Source organism: Dermacentor andersoni, chromosome 10 (genome assembly GCF_023375885.2).
Source record: "Dermacentor andersoni chromosome 10, qqDerAnde1_hic_scaffold, whole genome shotgun sequence".
Classification (NCBI taxonomy): Eukaryota; Metazoa; Arthropoda; class Arachnida; order Ixodida; family Ixodidae; genus Dermacentor; species Dermacentor andersoni.
In genome coordinates this window covers 54251137-54273087 of record NC_092823.1, presented here as the reverse complement: position 1 = coordinate 54273087, position 21951 = coordinate 54251137, and the positions used below count along the sequence as shown (strand labels likewise).

The following is a 21951-nucleotide window of genomic DNA, read 5'->3' as shown; positions in this document are numbered from 1 at the left end:
CGAGCCTGTCCTCAATGGAGGCTGAGCCGTAGTTGCATGTTTTTACCATGTTTCGCAACGCGGAATAAAAGGCATCGACGCTCTCGTCTTCTTGCTGCGTCCGCTTGGGAAAACGATAACTCTCGTGAACTTCGTTTAGCGGGTGCACGAAATACGAGGTGAACTTGCTTTTAACAACGCTGTACGACTGAACTTCTTCGGCCGACAAGTTGAAAGACACCAGCACGCGTCGACCTTGAACACCCATGCAATAAAGAAGCGTTCGTACCCGAACCTCGTCGGTAGCTTGGTTGTTGTTTACACGTCTTTATTCACATTTTTGCCCTTAAAGGGCTGCGGTGAATTGGTTTGGGGAGTGGCGGGAGTGAGGAGGTAAGGGGAATAATTGGAGACTTAATTATCTACATCATGGGGTCTGATGCTTTCGCTGGTACGCTCGAGATGAAGAAGCCTGGTCCCAGTGGCTGGAGGCTCAGGATCATCCAGGAATTCGTACAGTGACCGCCAGAGCTCGTTGGCGGTCGCAGCACTGCAGTATCTCGCTAGCGCCCAGGTCTGTAGGGAGGTTGGTCGCCATTCCGTTGGGAGCGAAGCAAGGGCCCTTTGCCTAGGGCCAGAATACAGCGGGCAGTCCCAGATTAAGTGTTCGAGGTCCGCCCTGGTGTTGCAGGGGCTGCAGGTACCCGCACGCGAACATTCCAGGCCACGACGGTCCTCCTTTCTGCGAAAACGCTGCACGAGGAAGGGAGTAAGGAGGGTGCCAGTCTGTACCTGCCGGAGCAGAACCTGCTGCCGACGAGTATAAGCCTGGGAGGGAAGGGGAGGAATGTCCATGGGATTGGACGTAGTGAAGAGATAGCTGCGTCGGTGGCGCTTGGCTTCGGCTATTGCTTCCATGGGATCGTACCACTGACTGTGTATTTCCGTGTCTTCAGGTACGTTGTTCAGTAATTGTTCGGGCGGTTTCGACAGCGCGGATAGTAGCGTGGCGCGCGCTAGTCGATGGGCCCGTTCATTTCCTGGTATACCCGTGTGCCCCGGGATCCAGTGTAACTGAAAATCATGACCTTGGTCACGCAGACGACGCACGTGGAGGCGGAGTTGTTGTACCACAGCAGTGGTTGTGCGAGTGTCCTGGCAAGCTCTAAAGGCATTTTGAGAGTCCGTAAACACTTTGTAGTGGTGCTTAGCATCTCTTGGAAGTTTGTTGGCAGTGTGTTCAGCATGCTTGGCAAAATCTAGGATGGCATACAGTTCTGCCGTAGAGCTCTGAACGACATGTCTTGTGAGGTGGAGTTTACTGCCCCGTTCGGTTGCTTCCATATTTGTCCACGCCGTAGTGAACATTGGCTCCTCCTCTGGTCCTCCGATAGAGGCATCCACATAGACTATATGGCACCTGCCAGAGTTGTCGTTGCCCCACTCACGTAGTTGTTGCGTATATTTCTTATGGCGTTTGGCGTGGGCCTGTCTTCTTGCCAGTTGATCTTGTCCCATGTTCTTCGGTAGTGGCTTGGGATCCGCAATTGGTACGTGCTCCCAAGGGGGAGATATCCGTGGAAGCGCCGGAAGGTTAGAGATGTCATGCCCAATTTTAACCAATGTGGCCCTTCCTGCGTTTGTGGACTTGAGGCGTGTCACATGAGTATGCTCGTGCATTGAAATAAGATCAGCGATGTCACCCAAAGCGCTGCAGCTCTTGAGTGCAGAAAGTGGCGTGTACTTTGGCAATACTGTCATTACTCTCCTTGCCTCGTTGTTGAGGCGTTCCAGAGAATGTAGCTGTGTTCGAGTGATGGGGTGAAAAGGGGCGCCATACAGGATGCGAGAATGCAGGAAAGCCTGCACAAAGTGTCTCATTTCTTTTTCTTGAACGCCCCTTGTACGCTTGGAAATCCTGCGGAGGATTTGAGAGACCTGCTTGGTGACCTTTACTGTTTGATTGTATCACGTTATAGATATACACTGCTCGTCTAAAAACATTCCGAGTATTCGGATGACCCGCTTCCTTAGAATGGGTGTCTGTCCGATCGAGAAATGGACGCTTGCTTTCTCCTCGTCCTTTGACTTTGACCTTTTCCCACCATGGATAACGACAAACTCGGTCTTCTCTGGTGCTAGTGTAAGCGCTATCTCCCTCGTGAAGCTCTCGATGGTATTCAACGCCGTCTGCAGGGCCTCCTCTCGTTCTCCTAGGGAACCTCGCGTAATCCACAGCGTCACATCATCTGCGTAGATAGCGTGCTCGATGCTTGTGATTGTCTCAAGTTTTGCAGGAAGGGCTGCTAAGACGATGTTGAATAATGTTGGAGAGATTACGGCTCCCTGTGGGACTCCAACCCCGTTATGATGATAGGAGCTGAGGTCGCTGCCTACTTGAACTTGAAACGTTCTGTCTTGGAGAAACGCAGCAATAAAGTTGTGCATGTTGCCTTTGATGCCCATTTCTTGTATCGCCTGCATGATAGAGGCGTGGGGAAGGCTATCGAAAGCTTTCCTGATGTCCACCCCAACAACTATGCGAGGACACGAGGACGAGACATCGAGCACGCCCTCTTTTAGGCGGATCATAATATCCTGAGCAGAAAGACCAGGCCGGAAACCGTACTGAGTGTGAGGCAGAAGACAAATTACCTCCAACCACCATATTAACCTTGCGTTCACCATGCTCTCCAAAAGTTTGCACAGACATGACGTGAGCGAAACTGGTCTTAAGTTTCCTAGGCAGTTCGGTGGTTTGCTCGGTTTCGGAATAGGCTTGACAATAGAGTGGCGCCATTCTCCTGGGAGAGTTCCTTCTTTCCATATACGGTTAAACTCCGCCAGAAGAGTAATTTTGCATCCTTCGGTAAGGTTTTGGATGTGGGCTGCCGTGATTCCATCAACCCCTGGTGCGCCACTGGTGTTCATTCTGCGTATGGAGTCTTCGAGCTCGCTGGCCGTGAAGGGCTGGTTTAGATCATCGTGTCCCTCTTGGTCATCGTCCCTCGCATAGGTTCTATTTATGGTACTATTTGACTGGGGAAAAAATATATCTGCCGCTTTCTCTGCAAGTTCGGAATTGGTGATGCCTTCTTTCATGGCAACACGGGCTGCGGCACCTGAGGTTTTACGTTGCCCAAGAAGAGATCTCAATATAGCCCACGCCCTGCTTGAATTAGTCGATCCGTTGAGTTGCTCGCACACCTGCATCCAATGCTGGGAAGCTAGCTCTCCCGTATACTTCTCGATTTCCTCTTGTAAAGAGCGTAGTTTAGTTCGTAATGTCCGGGGACGCCCCTTCGCTCGATAAGAAGACAGAAGTCTGAGCCTGCGGTTCCATAGATGCAGGAGGTGCCTATCCGGATCAGGTTGGTCCGGAGAAACCCGCAGCGTCTTAGTTGCTGTGCGCTTGGCACGTGCCATAGCTTGCGTTAAGGAGTCAAGATTGTTAACTGGGCCGTTTTCTTCTGGTAGCGTCCGATATTTGTCCCAGTGTGTAATCGTCCAATCCCGTTTGTAAGACGACGGGCGGCACGAGGAACCATGTGTTCTCACTGTGATGGCAATTGGAAGATGGTCACTGCCAAGAGGGTCCTCTAGAAGTTTCCATTGGCAGGTTCTGGGTCTCGAGGACCATGTTAAGTCTGGCGTCGTGTCTGCTTGCCTTGTGTCCTGTCCGAGCCTCGTATGGGATTGCGGCAGATTAAGGAGCGATAGTCCATAATGGTCAAACTCTTCCATGATACGACGACCGTGTGGGCTGCACTTATTATAGTTCCAGGCTACGTGTTGAGCATTGAAGTCTCCACAGATAAGAATTGTATCCTTGGGATAGATCTTCCGAAAATGTTGTAGGTAGCTAAAATCTACCGAGGAGCGCTTAGTCTTCCTTCGTGCATTTTCTGGACGTATGTACACGGAAAAAACAATGATTATTCTTTCGGGCGTGAGTTGAATCCGGTAACATTAGCAATATTCGAACACCAAGGCTCAGTGTCGAGCTTTGTGTGGGTGAGTCTTCGATCCACATACACAGCTGTGCACACAGGTGTGACGGTGTCTTCGGGAAAGCCATAGCCCTCGTAGTATGGTAAGCGTGGAATGAAGCAGTTCACCTCCTGCAATGCCAGAACGGCGGGTCTGAGACTGTTATGAGACAGGCCCCAGCGTAAAATCATGTCTGCTTTTTTCTTCTTGAGGGAGCGGCAGTTCCACTGAATCACGGTCGGGATGGCTCCCCCCACATCCCGACCGTGACCGCGAACATTAACTTGAGTGATTAGCTGAGCCATGTTGTGTGTGAGCCATCTGCGTCGGAGCTGTCTGTACAGGCAGCAAAGGCGCCGTATTAACTGATGCGGCCGTGGTAGGACCTCCGAAGGAGAGCGTTCCATTGAGCATTAGGCGCCCCATGACGGTGCGAACGCATGTTTCGATAGCTCGTTCTATCATCGTTTGTACCCTTGACATGATGTTGTGTTCCATTTGTGCCAGGCGTGCAGAGAAGATGGCTTCGTAGTCAGGCTGAATTTGTGGTTTTGGCTGCGTTTCTAGCAGCTTATGCTGGCTCTGCTCTGGTGCCCCTACAGTGAGGGCTCGAGAGGTAGTTTTATGGACTTGTCCGTGAACACGTGCACCTTCATTTGCTGAGAGTGAGGCGGGGACAGACTGACCTGTAATTCTGGCATGACTCGCTTTCGCGTGTTCTAACGCTTCGCTGTTAGCCATCTTGACGACATTAGCAAATGTATGTTTGCCGTGGTCGGAAAGCGGTTTATTTTCCGGCGGTATCGCAGGAGTTGATGTTGATGGAGCGCGGGGAGGCCCAGTGTAAAAGTTGTGTCTCATGGTCACTGTTTTTTGAGGGCGCTCATGAGCTTGCGGTTGTGATCCCATGGAGTTCTGGCTTTGCTTCTGAGGTCGTTTTGACTTCACGCGCAGCTGTTTGTTGATGTTTATGCGCTGGGGACACGTAATGAGGAGGGAAGATAACCGATGGTCATTAAGAGTTACGGAATGGATTCCAAGGGAAGGAAAGCGTAGCAGAGGGCGGCAGAAAGTTAGGTGGGCGGATGAGATTAAGAAGTTTGCAGGGACAACATGGCCACAATTAGTACATGACCGGGGTAGTTGGAGAAGTATGGGAAAGGCCTTTGCCCTGCAGTGGGCATAACCAGGCTGATGATGATGATGATGATGATGATGATGATGCGCTGGGGGCAGTCTCGAGCCGTTGCAAGGTGTTTACCCCCACAATTGCGGCATTTCGGCCCCTGGTTCGGTCAGACCTCGTCACTGCCATGCTGCTTTCCGCCACATGTGGCACAACGCGGGCTGTTAAAATTCGGACAATGCTGTTTTCCGTGTCCTAATTTGTGGCACGTCTCACAAGCGCAGACCTGCGACTTGAATGGGTAGACTCGTATTGTGAAAGACTTGAGCCCAATTTTGTATGGAAGGCTAGTCCCTTTAAAGGTGACTACAGCTGTGCCTTTCTCCCCAATGGGGCGAGCGCTGATAATGTCGCACTTCCGGCAGTGCAGGTTCATCATAAGCTGCTCGGCAGTCATCCCTCCTGCGTTGCGAATAATGCCCCGGATTTGATCCTTTCGTACGGCCTCGTATGCTTGAAATGCAGTTGGCTTGCCATTTATTGGAAGCTGTATTAAAGTCAGAAGGGCATCTCGCGTGTCGCGATCATCGGTGTCAACCGCTATTTGATTACTCCTGTCCAAATATCTGATCTGAACGATCGGGTCAGCTTCCCTTTCATGCGTTGAGGGAGCGTTGTGAATGTGATTCCAGATTGCCTCATCAATAACAATGAAATTTTCATCCATGATTCTGTATGGCTCCTGAGGTTTTAGGATCACAGTGTGAGCGTATGAATGGCGTTGAGCGCGCGCGTTCACTTGTTTCTTCCCTGGATTGCGGCGTTTATATGTGACGGTCTTCCATGCTCCTTGTTCCCTGTCATCTTCGTGAGTAGACGCCGTGTCCGAGTCATACGCGTTAAACTCTGGCGTCGCGTTGCCGTTGTAGCGAGAGACGCCATGACGAAACGCAGCCTTGGGTTTAGCTGCTGCAGCTGCAGCTATCGCGGACAGGGTTCCGCGTGCGCGTTTCTGCCCATGCTTGGCGGTGGGTACAATGAGTAGGTTTGAGACGAGTAAATCATCGCACTTGCCTTTGCTTCCCCTTGGTGGCTCAGGTTCAGCAAGTGGAGCGAACGGATTCACGTCTGGATGCAACGGCGCCTTCCTCGAAGCGGTGGCGTCTACCATGGCGTCGGTCGAGGTGCTCGTTAGGGTTGGCGTATCCTCTGGCGTGAGGGCGTCTTCAAACTGCTGTAACTCCATGTCCTCGGGTAATGGAACGTTCAAGGCTGCCTCTGGGTCATCCATGGCCACGGTCAATGCGACGTTTGGGCCCTAAGGCCCAAAGTAACAGAAGGAAAACAGTGACTGTCGGAGACGAAAAGGGACACGTCCGTTCAGCTCGGCCACCTGGTAGCGAGTCCCCCTCGGTAGCTGGTCCCCCTCCTGTAGCGTGGGCATAGTCCTCGAACTGCTCAATCCAGGTAGACCATGCACTTGGGTCGGCGAAGTCGAAGCTCGATGGCTGTTGGAGTCCAGGTACCCCGGCAAACACAGCGTCCGGCTTGTTCGCCATTAGAGAGCGAACGGCGACCACATCTGACACCATGTACGATGTAGGGAGCTGACCGACGCTAGCCGCGTCTACGCAAGTGACTCGGAGCCCTTTGACCGAACGAATGCTCACACCTTCATTCCACAACCATATATATATAGAACGCATGGCGCGTAGCGCCCTATACAATCGGCGCTGGTCCGGGACTTCTCTAGCATGCTGCCTAACGAACACTCAAGGCCGCTACTCCACTTGGCCTACCAGCCTCATGAGCTTCTACTTCTCAGTGACTGGCCTCTGATAGGTAGTGGTGTGACCCCTGGTGTCATTTATCTTGAAGGCTACGTACTGAATAAAATGAACTAGTTGCAACACAAAGTGCAATGTAGAGGTCATTATGAGAACCAAGAAGACGGCTATCTCTAGGGACATTACTACTGAATGGTATGGTATGGTATGGTATTCCTTATGCGATGGCGCACACCCACTGTGGGGGATTGGCCAAGATTTGGGTGAAATTAGGCTATCTTTATTAAAAGACAAAAATTGGTAAAGCTAACTGGAGGAAATGAACAAAAATAAAATGTTTAAGAATTCAAGACAATGTCTTTGTAGCACTTATAAAATCCTCCACGGTTGAGCAAATATCCCTGTGGCACTTTCCAAGAGAGGAGGCTCCTAGAGAAAGGATATTTATAATTGAAAAGCTCAAACCAAGCTGTGTAAATCTTGATTCTAGATTTTTTCTTAAAGAAGTGAAACGGCGGCAGAATATGAGAAAATGATCTATTGTTTCATCTTCTCCACAGACTGGGCACAGAGGGGAGGGCACCAGACCAGCCCTGTGACGATAGAAGTTTAATTTTGGTATTCGACAACGTAATCGGGTAAAGATGACTTCAGTTTTTCTGGTGTGAATGTAATTTTTGGGCCAAGGGAATAGGAGGTGTCGATATTCTGAAAAATTAGCTACAGCTGGGTTCAAAAAGTCTTGAGTAATTGTATATCTCCTGAATCTAGTAGTCGTCAGGTAAGCTATTGTAGGAAGTAATGGTAATACAGGGCACTGAGGGCCTCTCTCGCGAGACTGTGAGCCATTTCGTTCATGACTAATCCTTTATGTCCAGGCACCCAAAGCAATCTAATTAAATTTATGTGGGCAGGCACTAGAAAATGAAATGTACGTAAAAGGTTAGTGACCCCATTTGCTGTGAGCGAGGAACATAAGGATAAAGAATCTGTTATTATTACTACTGCCGATATTGACAAATTTAGTTTGCGTAAGGCTAGGACTACAGCTAGAAATTCAGCCAAAAATACTGAATAGAAGTCCGGAATCCTGATTGCAAATGACCAGTCTAGAGCGGGAGAGAAAATGCCAATTCCGGATTTTTCTTCACACTGTGAGGCGTCTGTCGCAATGACCGTACTTATAGATAAACTCAATAAATGGTCCTGTAATAAGCCGTTTAATATATTATAAGGGAGATGTTTTGCATTATTTGGGTAGATGTCATCATATATAATTTGTAGGTTCTCTCGCACATCACAAGTAGGCGGTACCTCCCGGAGACGTACATTTAAGGGATTTATCAATGTTTGTACGAAGACCACCTGTGGTGTATGAAAACGATGCCAGTGTACTCCGAAGAAAAGTGCAGGCTGGGAAATGAATATGTATTTCAATCTTGTAATAGGGGATTCATACAATTTTAAGACTGTCTGCACCGTCAGTAACCGAAATCTACACAATATTGAGGGCAACCTGACTTCTTGGTGTAATATGTTATTGGCAACATATTTCGGTAACCCGCAACGCAGTCGTAGGGCTTCCCGCTCAAGTAGAACAAGAGGACGTAATTTATAAGCTGGAGCACCAGAAAATAAAACACATCCAAATTCTAAAATGGGCCGTACATACATTTTGTATATCATTAAAAGTGGATCTCTCCGCATTCCGGACCGACTGTTGCACAGCTTACGTAGCATACCAACTGCTCGCACTCCTTTTTAAACTATATGGTCAATATGGCCGAGCCAGCTGAGGGAACCGTCATATACTACACCTAAGTATTTCACCGACTCCACTTGAGGTATAGTCTCGAGGCGATAGGATATCGATATATTAACGGGATTGTTAAGAGGGAAAACCAATATCGAGCATTTTCTAACGCTAAGAGAAAGGCGAATTTTGTTTAACCAGGTTTCTATGGCGTTGAGGTAGTTTTGTAGTCGATAATATAGAGAGTGAATATCACTGTCTGATGCAAAGAAAGCAATGTCATCCGCTTATACGTATGTTTGTACATCTTGATGTAGAGGAATGGAACACATCAGAATATTAAATAGTAATGGTGAAGTGACAGCTCCTTGAGGAACACCTCGTGATTGATTATATATACTCGAGGAAACGCCTCTCAGACTGCAGTGAAATGTTCTTCCATTTAAAAATTCACCAATCCAGTTTGAAAAGTAATTTGGAATCTCTAGATTTCGCAATATATCTAATAAAATTAAGTGTTCTACACTGTCGTAGGCTTTGGAAATGTCTAATGTCACAAGAGCACCTATTTGCCTCTGTCGCCGTGCTAATTTTATTCTGCTTTCTAGGTCCACGTGAGCATGCCAAATTGAACATGATGGTCGGAATCCAATTTGGCAGAGGCTAAGCAAGTCCTTGTTCTGTATAAATTTAATCATGCGGGCATATAGAATTCTTTCAATTAATTTAACCAAATTTGAGGTTAGCGCAATTGGCCTAATGTTATCTATTGTATATCCTTCCCCATGATTTTTAAGAATAGGGATGATTTTAGCAATTTTCCACGCAGACGGAATCCATGAGAAGCGAATTGAGTAATTTACAATAGCTAAAAGGTCATCTGGAGCTTCCTTAAATAAAATTCTGATCATAGTAGATGTTACCCCATCCACACCGGGAGCTGAATCTGGAAGTCGCTCCACGATCTCAGCCAATTCTAACATGGATATTTCTGTAAAATCATCTGATGCCCTTCCTAAGCGAGAACAACTTGGCAAGACAGAAGAAAATCTAATTTCTAATCCCTTCGCGATTTCTTCTAGTGATTGTTTCATTTCATCGCTACTTAAGATTATAGAGTCGATATTAATTTGACGCGGAAGAACTTTTCTACCGCGGAGAAAACGGAACAATGCTCGCTACTGAATGCTTTCTCGCTCTTATTTGTTTTCGCTGTAGCGACCAATTCTTGACCGCTCATTCATTACGTGCATGTGCCAGCGTTTGGGATAACCACCACCACCATGATCATCATCAACAACAGCCAGTGCACTGCGCGTTCTCACGCGTTCTTCGCGAGGAACCTCTTCTCGTGCCGTGTTCCCGGTCTGGTTTTGTGCGCTCCACAGCACAGCCGACTTCGTCGCATACATGGAAGACCAGGGCGCCGACGCGGGCAGCAAGCGCCGGAAGTCTTCGCTTCACAAGAGCCAGAAGCAGCCCTCAGCCAGAGCCGTGGCAATGAGGGCGTCCATAGCGGCCGAACCAGAAGTACGCGTCATCAGCCCACCGAATAAACTCAGTTTCGATGATGGACAGCAACCTGAGACCGAGGGCGCCTCGCCTTCCGGCGTCACTACCCATCGGACATTGTCCAGATGGCGCAGCTCATCTGTCGGTAGCCTCAGCGAAGGCAGCGGAGGCGCGAAGTTCGAAGAAATGTCCAAGTGGCGCAGCTCATCCGTCGGTAGCCTCAGCGAAGGCAGCGGAGGCGTGAGGCGAACGTCTGCTGGGTCCGTTTTGGAAATTCATTCCTCGCGTCATTCACGGAAGGGGCCAAATGTCGCGGATGGTGGCGCGACTTCCCCGGACCTAAAAGGCAACGTCATAGAGGCGCCTGCGGAACTGATGTCGCTTCGCCGGTCCACAGAGAGGAGCGAAGGCAAGCGCCCAAGTACTGCTTTGAAAACTTCCTCGTCGTCGTCGTCGTCGTCGTCATCATCCTCGAAGAGGAAACGGACCAAACACGAAGGAGCCAAACAAGAAGCGACTGCCGAAGCTCACGCTGAGAAAGATGCTACCAAACCTGGAACGAGCAGCTCTTCGGGAAAGACTGAGCATAATGCGGTGGCTGGTCACACAGAACCGAAGCCAAGCTCCTATGCAGCCAGGTGGGGGCCGGCATATAGACAGTATATTACACAGTGGTATGCGCTAAAACCTGTTAAAGACAATAGAGCTGCATTTTCAAGTTGGTTCCGTGGTTTCGTGCATGCGATAGTGATGTTTTGATTTCTGAGCGCAGAAGAACATGAGAGTAGCCTAGTTGGTTCTTTATGAACGAAGTTTGCAACGTAAAAAAAGAAAAAGAACACAATCGAGTATTGAAGGAACACTAATCAAAACAGGACCAGCGCTGACTTACAAATCTAACTCGACGCTAGTTCTGTTTTGATGTGTGTGCCGTCAGTCGTTGTCTTTTTCTTGCGCTGAAAACTTTCTGCGCCTAATTCGTTACCTTCAAAAGAAATCACTTAAATGTAACGGCTACCGTACTCTCCTTTATGCACCCAGACTTATTACTCACTATTTGAGGAAAGGGCTGGCTGTGTTCGTGATAGGCAAAGTTCCACAGCCGAGTGTCGTTAGGACGCGAATGGTCATGTGTCACTAAACTCTAGTCATGAAGCGCATTAGCAAGGGTATTTCTGTTAGTGTATTGGAATATGCGGCTACAAGCTTTCACGTTATTTAATAGTACTTTTTCTTAGTCATCTATTTGCTTCATGTACTCAGACATTTAGTGCATTTATTCTGGCATTCTCGCCAGGTTTATCTTTCTAGCTGTCAAATACACTGAACAATATAAAATCTTCGGATCTGAAAAACGATCTTTCTTCTTTTACCAGATCCAAGGGCCTGCCCGAGAAGGACGCGAACGCCAAAACACAGGCCGAGAAAGGTCATGCCAAGCCCAGAACAAGCAGCTTTTCAGAAGCGACACGTAGAGCATCGACGGCTTCGACAACTGGACCGTGTGCACTAGGAGCTGCAGTGTCCGAGCCACAGGACGAAGTCCGACCTGCTGCCCCGGCGCCCGTGACTGCTAAGATCACCGGGACAACAGTTGAGCCTGCCTCCACGAAGGAAAGCCACCAGTCTTCGTCATCGACAACAATACCTGGCGTGACGGCGTCCAAGGACCATGCGTCGTCTAGATCCCACAAAAGACGGGCTTCCTCGAGCAGATGGGATTTCTCAAGACGGGTTTCCACAAGCACGGCATCTGATGGTCCAGCTGTAGCGGCGGTGAGCCATGGCCAAGCTCCTGCTCATGCACCGGGAGAGGAGGAGGTCATTTCCAAGGCGCCAAGTTCGGCACTGGCTCCACATAGCAAACCACCGGACACAACGATTGCTGCCTCGACGACCAGATCTCAAAACCAGCCATCTTGTTCGGTTGCCGCCCCGGTTGGCATTGCCGTCCCTGCAGTGAGCCAGGAAGTTGTCGTTCCACATACGTCGCGTAATGGGAAGGTCACCGAGGCGGCGGCCTATGCTTCGGCTCCGTGGAAGATCCAGTGCGCCGCCCCGCCAGCGACGTCTAGCAGCCAGGACGACAAGATGGCGAGCCGAGACAAGGACGTGGCCGGAGGCGGGAAGGCTGCCGTGGATCAGCAAACGCACCAGCCACCAGCCAGCCGGCAAGAAACGCATCCACAGCCACCGAAGTTAGCGCAAACGAATCGCAGAAGACTCGGTGAACAAACGCGAGATGTGCCGAAGGAGGGTAAGGCAGACGACACGGGGATATCTACAGGGCCGGCCGACGAAACGCACCTGGCATCCCCCGTGGATGCTGAAGGGAACGATGGCATTGGCTCCACGGGTCGATGGTCATTTTATGGTGAGTAAAACACTGTTCGTATGCCGTGCAAAAATGGCTGAAGGAGCTTTGAAGTAAGGGGAGTTCCAAAACTGTTGTTGTGAGAAGAGCCAGACACCCGGCCTGTGTCGGAGCTCCGAATTCGCTTTGAAAGTTAATTATGAAGCGTTACAAAGGTTACCTTGCGTATAGCTCAGTCGAATAGCTCACCGACTTTGCGGTGTTTATCTGAACTTGTAGTCCGACTCATCCGTAAGTCTTGTTTCTCGTGTCGCGTCTCACCAGTCCTACGTTGCAGGTCAACTAGAAGGGGCCGAAATTTGCAAACATTTTGCGAACATCGTGTCTTGCCCATTTTGGCTAAGTGCACTTTTAATATGTACATTTCTTTCAGTGCAATTAGGATACTTAGGGTAGTTCATGCAGTTTCCAGGCGCTGTCTATCTATCTATCTATCTATCTATCTATCTATCTATCTATCTATCTATCTATCTATCTATCTATCTATCTATCTATCTATCTATCTATCTATCTATCTATCTATCTATCTATCTATCTATCTATCTATCTATCTATCTATCTATCTGTCTATCTGTCTGTCTGTCTGTCTGTCTGTCTGTCTGTCTGTCTGTCTGTCTGTCTGTCTGTCTGTCTATCTGTCTATCTATCTATCTATCTATCTATCTATCTATCTATCTATCTATCTATCTATCTATCTATCTATCTATCTATCTATCTATCTATCTATCTATCTATCTATCTATCTATCTATCTATCTATCTATCTATCTATCTTGGTACGACGGGTAGCCCGATGCGCTACCAAATAGACAGTGAACCTGCACTCTTGAAAAGTTTACACGATTTATGTTGTATCTTGTCCAACAATAACTGTCATGTGTCTTGCCCGCATTTCCTTTGTTTAATGTGGGGAGCCCGGCACTTCCAAGACACATACGGCTTGCGCGTTATCAGCGTGAGTTTATCAGCGTCAGCAACGTGCACTGAGTTTTCGAGAAAGGAAACTCAAGCAAGGGAGATTAAGATTATCGTTTTTGGAGTGTACCCATTCCTAGTGACTCAAGTTGGGGCGAAACGGTTATAAGCACAGACACATAGATAGATAGATAGATAGATAGATAGATAGATAGATAGATAGATAGATAGATAGACAGATAGATAGATAGATAGATAGATAGATAGATAGATAGATAGATAGATAGATAGATAGATAGATAGATAGATAGATAGATAGATAGACAGATAGATAGATAGAGAGATAGTCCAATGAAAGTTCATGTAGTACTTCAAGAATGCTAATCGCATTAAATATGCAGTCGGGTTGACGTAGCGTCGCGTCACTAGCTTTGCACTGCAGTGGTGCAGTAGACCTCGGAGTGTCACACCACATGGGGTCCCCTAATCGGTCACCACCTGCTACAGAAAAGAAAAAAAAGACGAAAATAGCGCAAAATTATTAAAGGTTAAAAAAATCTGACAAAACCCATATCAGGACGAATCTCGACATTACTGCTATTAGCATTGAAGCATCGTATCGACAAAACATAATGGGACCGCCGAAACACGTCACGTGTGAGGCGCGTGGTGGAGCCTCCCTCGCAATTCCCTCTGGACACTTGGCGCCACCTAGCGCCGCCGCAACAAAGTGCCCGCGTGGCGCGCGTGTGAATGTTTTATACAAGGGTGTCTGAACATCTATGACGCGGGTTCGACTCCGGCCAACACGTGAGAAATATATATTTTTTTGTAATTCAAGAGCGGCACATACCCAGTGACACAAGTTGGCATATAACAGGTTTATTTAAGTGCGCCAGAAACCTCAGGGCACATATCCAGTAGCACATACTCAGTGACCTAAGTTAGTGTTAACCAGGTTTATTGAGGAGCGGAAATTACCCAGTTGGACACACGTAGTTCTCCATACCCAGTGACCTAAATTGACATCAAAGATGTTCATTAAGTGTGTCGCATACCCAGGGATCCAAGTTGGGGTGAGTAAGGTTTATTGAAGAGCAGCCCATACCGGTGACTCAAGTTATTGTTAAAGAGCCCTAATGGAAGAGCGGCACATAGCCAATTGAGATCAAAGATGTTCATTGAAGTGTGTCACATACCCAGTGATGTAATTTGGGGTAAGCAAGTATATTGAAGAGCAGCGCATACCAGTGATTCGCCATGATGTTCCGTACAAACTCTTGACGTTCCGTGCATTGTCCACAAAGAGCCTTTCCAAATAGCACCTGTGGTCGGTCAATTTTTCACAAACGGTCAATATATGAAAGTGGTACTTTCGGAAATAAATTTTTGCGAGATATTGTGCGACCCGGCACATGACACGTCGGGCGTATACGCGAGCAACAGCGATCTTTGCACAGTGGCAAGCAAATACTGTAGCACGTAGGCACCGAGGTGTCCAAAGCTACTACACGCGAAATATCGTGACAGGGCTCGAAACTGCGCACGTGAGCATGCTTGTTGTGGAGGTCACGTCTATCTTCTTGCACTTATGGCGCTTCGTCAGGGATGAGAGCGAAATTCGCTACAAACTAGTAGTTCTGTGGCTTTTATTGCGATAGCAATTATATGGACACTCCAGACGCATTTCTGCCGTCGCCGTGATGTTCCACATAAAGTACGAAGGCGATAACACCGTCTTTGCGCGCCGTATGCTGTAAGTGCGAGTGAAAGCACGCGAAGGGAGCCGACGATTGTGGCTAAATCTAGCGGTAGCGAGGGAGGAATGCTTCCGGAAAGCAAACGCGCAGTCTTCCGTCGCGCGATAGGCTTTGCGGAATGGGAGGGAAATAGGGGGGGGGGCGGCGTTAGGCTCCGGCCGCAATTGCGTATTTCGCGACCCGGCGAAAGGAGAACTGACGATCGCGGCTCTACCTCGCACGCGAAAGCGAGGAGGTTGGGAGGTAGTGAGGGAGGGAGGGGAGGGGGCTTCTACTCCGCCCTCAATACGTACTTCAATGAGACGCCATCAATACGTGCCACATCTCGAAAGTGATCGGCAAACATCCGTTGAAGGGATACACAGCACGAAGGTCCTTAGCTCACTGCTGACGCCGTGCTTGCTCACGCCAGCGTTTTGACAGCGAGCGTCCGCGGTCATCCAGTGTGATGGGTTCATGTTTTTGCCTGTGCATGCTGACACCATGATCGTTAATTCAGTTAGTAAGCGAATGTCTCCAAGCTTCTACGGCCGATAATACTACCATCGTTACTTCGTATAACTGCGACTTAATCAGAAGGAGGGCTGTCTCTACAAATTTATTCTTATAAAATCCGTATTGCTCTTCTGCTATTATATTGTGAGCTATTGAGAACTCTATTGTTCTTTTATTAGTGGTACCGTTGCAATCTTTGAGAGTCCAGAGGGGATAGAGATCGGCCTATAGTCATCTAAGTCATCAAATGATCCTCCTTTGTGAAGAGCCGTCACCTTAGCTTCTTTTATGTTGTTGGGAAACTTGCCTGTCATCATCATGACGTTAGAGACGTGTGCCAGTCGAACTGAAGCTGTCGCTCACTGCTGTCAGCAGTTTCGTTCTGACTTCATCTGGGCCACAGGGACATAATAACGTCATGAACTTCCCGTTTATTTGTTGGAGATAAGAATACTGGTGGAAAGGACATTCGAGCAATATAACTTTCGCAAGGTATGTGAGAAGAATCTTCTGACGGGGCACCCACGACAAGAAAGTGCTTGTTAAACAAGTTTGCAATCTCTTTCTCGGTGGCCTCAGTTTTCTGGAATTTTGCCCTGCTATTCTTTAGGGTTTTATTTATTATTTCCTTGAATCTCTCTTATATAACTCTGAAGTTACCGGCAGAACTAAGACATTTATTAAGATAATAGTCTTATTTAGCTATCTTTGTCCTTATTCAGTGTATTGCGCGTCTTTTTGTAGTCACGAAATAACTTTCTTCTCGTGTATTTAAGAATATAAAAGGTTTTCGTACCTTTTGCATTTTCTTCGAAGATTTAGGGGAAAACACTTTATATGTTATTGCAGGAGACGTCAGATGTTATTGTTGAAGACGTCAGAATTGTTAGCTTCAAACACAGTATTCAATATGAAACGTGAAACTAACTCGACAAACTTTTTCATATTGGGAGTATGTTCTTTCTAAAAAGTTTTCACAGGGTTTAGTCGGTGGTTTCCCTGGCAGGAAGTAATATATTGGGAAATGATCGCTTAAATCGCATAATAAAGCGTCCGCTTAAACATCACTTCAGTCAAAGCTCGTTCCGCACAGGTAATTTAGCGCTTCAGAGCTCGAGGTTATTCTTGTTCACATCAAAGACGTTTATTGAAGTACGACGCATACTTAGTTTCACATAAACAGTGTTCTAAGGGAGGTAAATAGGGCTTAAGGAAGAGCGGCCCTTTATCATGACCGTCATCAGCCTATTTTTATGTCCACTGCAGGACGAAGGCCTCTTACACGATCTCCGATTACCCTTGTCTTACGCTTCTTGATTCCAGGTTGCGCCTGCAGATTTTCTAATTTCAGCACCCCACCTAATTTTCTGCCGTCCTCGACTGCGATTACCTTCATTTGGCACCCATTCTGTAACACTGTTGGTACACCGGTTATTTGCCCTGCGCATAGCGAGGCCTGAGCAGCTCCATTTTGTTTCTTAATGTAGACTAGCCTATCGGCTATAGGCGCTGCTCTCTGATTCCCACATCTCTCTTCCCGTCTCTTAACGTTATGCCTAATATTTCTTGTTCGATCGCTATTTGCGCAATACTTAACTTGTTTTCGAGTTTCCAAGTTTCTCCTGCATATGTTTGCACAGGTAGAAATCAATGATAAGACGCATTGTACACAATACGATTGTACACGATAAGCAGGGGCAAATAACCATTAATTCAAGTTGGCGTGAAATGGGTTCACTGATGAGCAGTACATACGCGATGTCAAATGCGCGTCACCCAAGTTTGTCAGGAGATGATTTCAAATACGGTTTGCTCATAACAGCAGCCCGATACTCTAACCATTAAACCATGGACTACTGTAACCCAAGTTGGCAGCAAAATACTTATACAGAGATACACAGACCGACAGACGATCCCCGGAAAGTACCTGAATCACCGGAATTGTGCTAATCCAGTTAAAAAGCTTTCACATTGCATTTGCGTCTTCATACTATTCAGAAATGCTTCGCATCAACTTATGTGGAATAAAGGTTATCAACAGAAATAAGGTGCCTCAGAAAGGCTTCCTGGCCAGCCTTTCTGAGGCACCTTATCCCTGTTGATAACTTTTATACCACAGTGTGCTATTCCATCTGTCAGCCCCTTTCTTGATCTTGAATCGCGTCAACTTGGATAATAATCGTAACTGGTTCTGCCAACACGATGGAAACATAGCCTAATCTGCGCTACCGTGGGTACCGCACAATCGCCACCCGCTTCACCTTAAACTTCCATAAGCGCTATCTCAAGCAAAAAAAAATATTAGTGTTCTTGCTACACTGCGTTGCCACTGCGGACGCTGCTGAATCGGGTTCTAACGTTTGCTGCTAGCGCCACGCCGCGCGTGATTCAAACTTGTTCGATCATCTCGCGACTTCGCGACTGTGACAGCGGCATCATTCGTCCCCTTCGCGGGCGCAGCGATGAACGTGTCGTTCGTGACGGAGGTCGACGAGCGACAGCAGCATGTCCTGCAAGCCGTCATGATCTGCGTGTGCGCGGTCATGCTCTCGCTGCTGGTCACCGCCATGCTGCTCATGTTTTACGCCAAGGCCGGCACGTCGCCCCTGGACTGCAAAACGGCCGAGTGCCTCGCTGCGCGCAACTACCTGGCCAGTCTGATCAATGCCAGCGGGGACGCGTGCGGCGATTTTTACGGCTACGTCTGCGACTCGTGGATCGCGCGCGGAGAGGGCGGCGGGAGCTTTCGCCGGGACAACGTCGAGGCGTCCGAGGCCAGGGTCAGCGAGTTTCTCCGGAGCCGAGACATGGCGGAAGGTGAGGAACAAGCTTTCTCTTCGAATGCGATAGTATGCTATAACTAAACGGTCAGCTCCCCGACCGAATTTTTTGTCGTGTGTAACGGATAAACGAAGGATGGCGAAGGAGGAAAGTGGAGAGTGTAAAGTTTTGACTCAAATTTTGGGAAGGGGCATTAGATGTTATTCCAAAGACAAGCAGATGCGGGGGAAATGTTGAAAAATGAGGAGGAGGAGGAGGAGGAGGAGGAGGAGGAGGAGGAGGAGGAGGAGGAGGAGGAGGAGGAGGAGGAGGAGGAGATGCAGATGCAGATGCAGATGCAGGGGAGGAAGGAGGCTGCAAAAACGACGAAGCCAAAGGGATGCACCGAGGCGCTCTGCTAAGTCGGCTCTGCAGCTGAGGCAGGGTAGCATTTTGCCTTCTGTTGCTTGAGTGTTGTTCGCGCAAACGATAGCATTTTTGTGTTTTTTGTTACCCGCCATGGTGGCTCAGTGGCTATGATGTTGGCCTGTTGAGCACGAGGTCGCGGGATCGAATCCCGGCCGTGGCGGCCGCATTTCGATGGGGGCGAAATGCGAAAACACCCATGTCATTAGATTTAGGTGCACGTTAAAGAACCCCATTTGGCCGAAATTTTCGGAGTCCTCCACTACGGCGTGCCTCATAATCAGAAAGTGGTTTTGGCACGGAAAACCCCATATTTAAATTGTTCTTTATTTTGCTGTGTAACTTTGCATGTAGCTGTCGGATCGGAGCGGACCGCAAGCTTCCGTCCGAGGTTCTTCGGTGCAACGTTGGCAATCACTTTGAATGCCAGTTTGAAACTGGCAAAGATTTCTAGTTTCTCCTGTTTTTAGGATATATTTCTTTCGCATTGCTGTGTAATCTTCATCTCTTCAAAAACAAAAAAAGGCGATTTGTAGCCGGCTGTATTCTCATTTTCTTTTTGTCGTCCATTTTTAACGCTACGTTGACTGAATGTGTCAACCGTTGACATACACCGGGAGATGCTCTCCACTGATATTTTCCAATTGCTGCCGCCGAATATACTATTGTACACGCCAAGACAGCTATTCGATGTCGTAAGCTCCAGGGAAATGGCAGCCGAGTAGGGCCGCCTACCAGTCCTCTCGGGAAGGGGTGATGGGGGGGAGAGAAGGATTTTGCCTGCATGCCCAAACCATGTGGAAGGTGTCGGCCACCTCCCCACAGAAAGAGCAGCGGCCGTCAAAAGCAGGGTCAAAGTGCTTGAGAACCGCCGGGCACAGCAGGGTGTTTGTAAAGAGCCTAAGGAGGGTTCGTTCGCCAGCTTTACCCAGTCCCTTCATAGGAACCGAGTAACGGCGGTGTTCGGCACGATAGTGCTCAGTAATATCTTTAAAAGAAAGATGAGGGCTGTGATCTGGGTCAAGGTCCTCCCATGTGATGCCTGGTGCCTGGTAAGTGAGTGCGCGGGCTGCCTCATGGTCGGCTTCGTTACCTGGCATGCCTTGGTGGCCGGGGACCCATATGATTGAGCGATGAGTTGGATCGCAGTCGCGAATACAGCAGCGAATAATTTTGTCCGCGAGAGGAGTGATCCATCCCAATTGAAAGTTACGACAGGCTTCACGGGAGCCTGTGAGGATGAATTTAGAGTCGGGACGGGAGGCTGCGAGGGCGATCGCCACCTCCTCCGCATGCGGTGAGCTGGGTGCTTTGAACGAGAGGCCGTCCACTTGTCTTTCCTCGTGTATGATTGCAGCCGTGTACCATCCCCCCCGGAGTGGTTGGGGCCTGCAATATCGACGTAGAAGACGTGTTTCTTAGAGCCATAGTGGCGGTGCAGGGCATCCGCCCGCGCCTGGCGCCGGCCATTTTGGTCCTCCTTGTTCATCTTAGTTGTTAGAGGTAGAACGTAGAGGGCGCGTCTCCACAGTTCGGGCGCTGGAACCCTTTCCATCGTATGGTGGTCATGTTTAATATGTAACCTGTCTAAGAGGCGGCGACCGGACACGGTCTGGGCGAGACGCGTGTATCGATTAACGAGATGCGCGTCGCGAAGTTCCCGATAGGTGTTTACCACCCCCAACGCGAGAAGACGCGCGTTGGTGGAGATCGGGAGGTCGAGGGCTCTCTTGAACACTTTGCGGAGTACTACCTCCAAGCAATCTTCGTCATGTTTCCGTAAGCGTAGGTATGGGGTCGAGTACAGTACTCTACTAGTTACGAAGGCATGTGCGAGCCGCACCGCATCCTTACTTCGCAACCCTCCTCGCTTGTTGGAAACAAGGCGAACCATTCGGCCCACCTGGTCGCCGACCTTGCGCAGTTTGGCAAGCGTTGTGTCTGGCTTGCGATGTTGATTAATGAAGAGACCGAGTATTCGAATCTCCTCCACTTCTCGGATGGAGCCACTGGTGGGAGAAAGCTAAACTGAGATTTTGCATTTCGGGGAAGTTCGAATATGCACAAATTGAGACTTGGACGGGGAGCATTGGCGGCCGCAGTACGTGACATAGTGGTCTACTTTGCTCGCCGCTGCTTGCAGGCAATCCTCCATCTCTCCTATGTTTCCCGTAGTAGCCCAGATGGTGATGTCGTCGGCGTACAGCGCATGCTGAACACCATCGACACCCGCCAGCTGTGCCGGGAGATGTGTCATGGCAATGTTAAAAAGAAGCGGGGACAACACAGCGCCTTGTGGTGTGCCCCGTGTTCCCATCTCAAATGGGCCATACTCGGTCTCTTGTAAGCGTATATAGGCCAAGCGGTCCGATAAGAAAGGTTTGATATAGTTGAATGTACGAGCGCCGCAGTTGGTCTCGCTAAGATGCTTTAGTATGACGGCGTGCTTAACATTATCAAAGGTACCCTTGAGATCGAGTGCCAGGACTATCTTGTCGTTATGTGAGTGTTCTGTGGGTTAGAGGATCTCGTGATGAAGCTGTAAAAGGATGTCTTGTGCCGACTTATGAGGTCGGAAGCCGAACATGGTGTCGGCGAAGGTGTCCTTGCTCTCGAGATATACCGAGAGGCGGTCACGGACCATCATTTCCACAAGTTTCCCTACACATGAAGTGAGGGAGATGGGCCGGAGGTTGTCTATGTTTACCGATTTCCCCGCCTTCGGTATAAAGGTTACCAACGATGTCTTCCAATCGGCTGGCAACGAAGTGTCCCCGGTCCAAATGGCATTGATGTATTCGAGTAGGGTTTCGTACGCCCGATCTGGAAGGTTTGCCAATAGTTCGACTGTTACCTTATCCCTCCCGGGCGCCGTCCCCCTGCGCATTCGTGCAAGAGCCGTGCGAAGGTCGGTGTGAAGCTGGAAAGGCTGATTCGTTTCCTGATTATCGCAGCCTGCATACGAATAGTCCATCCCTCGCGGGTCTCGATACTGATTGAGGCATTGTGAGCGCAACGCGTTCGCTAGCAGCTCCCTGTTTCCTTGAAAGTTGTGTAGTGCGCGAGTGAGGCGTT

The 21951-nt window shown here is 48.8% G+C and overlaps 2 protein-coding genes across 2 annotated transcripts; one reads left to right on the top strand and one right to left on the bottom strand.

Moving 5' to 3' along the window:
• Positions 1-393: 393 nt before the first annotated feature.
• LOC140213451 (uncharacterized) lies at positions 394-6386 on the bottom strand. The gene is made up of 5 exons (XM_072284684.1): positions 6170-6386; positions 5382-5557; positions 4029-4100; positions 2102-2577; positions 394-1897 (listed from the first exon to the last, which is right to left on the bottom strand). The coding sequence occupies exons 1-5, from the start codon at positions 6384-6386 to the stop codon at positions 394-396; spliced, it is 2445 nt and encodes an 814-aa protein (XP_072140785.1).
• Positions 6387-10045: 3659 nt separating this feature from the next.
• Positions 10046-20006, top strand: LOC126543434 (uncharacterized). The gene is made up of 4 exons (XM_050190553.2): positions 10046-10785; positions 11524-12521; positions 18151-18507; positions 19702-20006. The coding sequence occupies exons 1-4, from the start codon at positions 10046-10048 to the stop codon at positions 20004-20006; spliced, it is 2400 nt and encodes a 799-aa protein (XP_050046510.2).
• The last annotated feature ends 1945 nt before the right edge of the window (positions 20007-21951 follow it).

What these genes read in the sequence shown, in the direction of transcription:
- LOC140213451 (XM_072284684.1), bottom strand. Translation starts at nt 6,386, where the DNA reads ATGGATGACCCAGAGGCAGCCTTGAACGTTCCATTACCCGAGGACATG. An exon ending in GCCACCAAGGGGAAGCAAAG is followed by an intron (nt 5,558 to 6,169) that starts GCAAGTGCGATG and finishes TTCGCAACGCAG; the next exon opens with GAGGGATGACTGCCGAGCAG. An exon ending in TCTACCCATTCAAGTCGCAG is followed by an intron (nt 4,101 to 5,381) that starts GTCTGCGCTTGT and finishes CTGGCATTGCAG; the next exon opens with GAGGTGAACTGCTTCATTCC.
- LOC126543434 (XM_050190553.2), top strand. Translation starts at nt 10,046, where the DNA reads ATGGAAGACCAGGGCGCCGACGCGGGCAGCAAGCGCCGGAAGTCTTCG. An exon ending in CCAAGCTCCTATGCAGCCAG is followed by an intron (nt 10,786 to 11,523) that starts GTGGGGGCCGGC and finishes TTCTTTTACCAG; the next exon opens with ATCCAAGGGCCTGCCCGAGA. An exon ending in GAGCCGAGACATGGCGGAAG is followed by an intron (nt 18,508 to 19,701) that starts GTGAGGAACAAG and finishes ACCTCCCCACAG; the next exon opens with AAAGAGCAGCGGCCGTCAAA.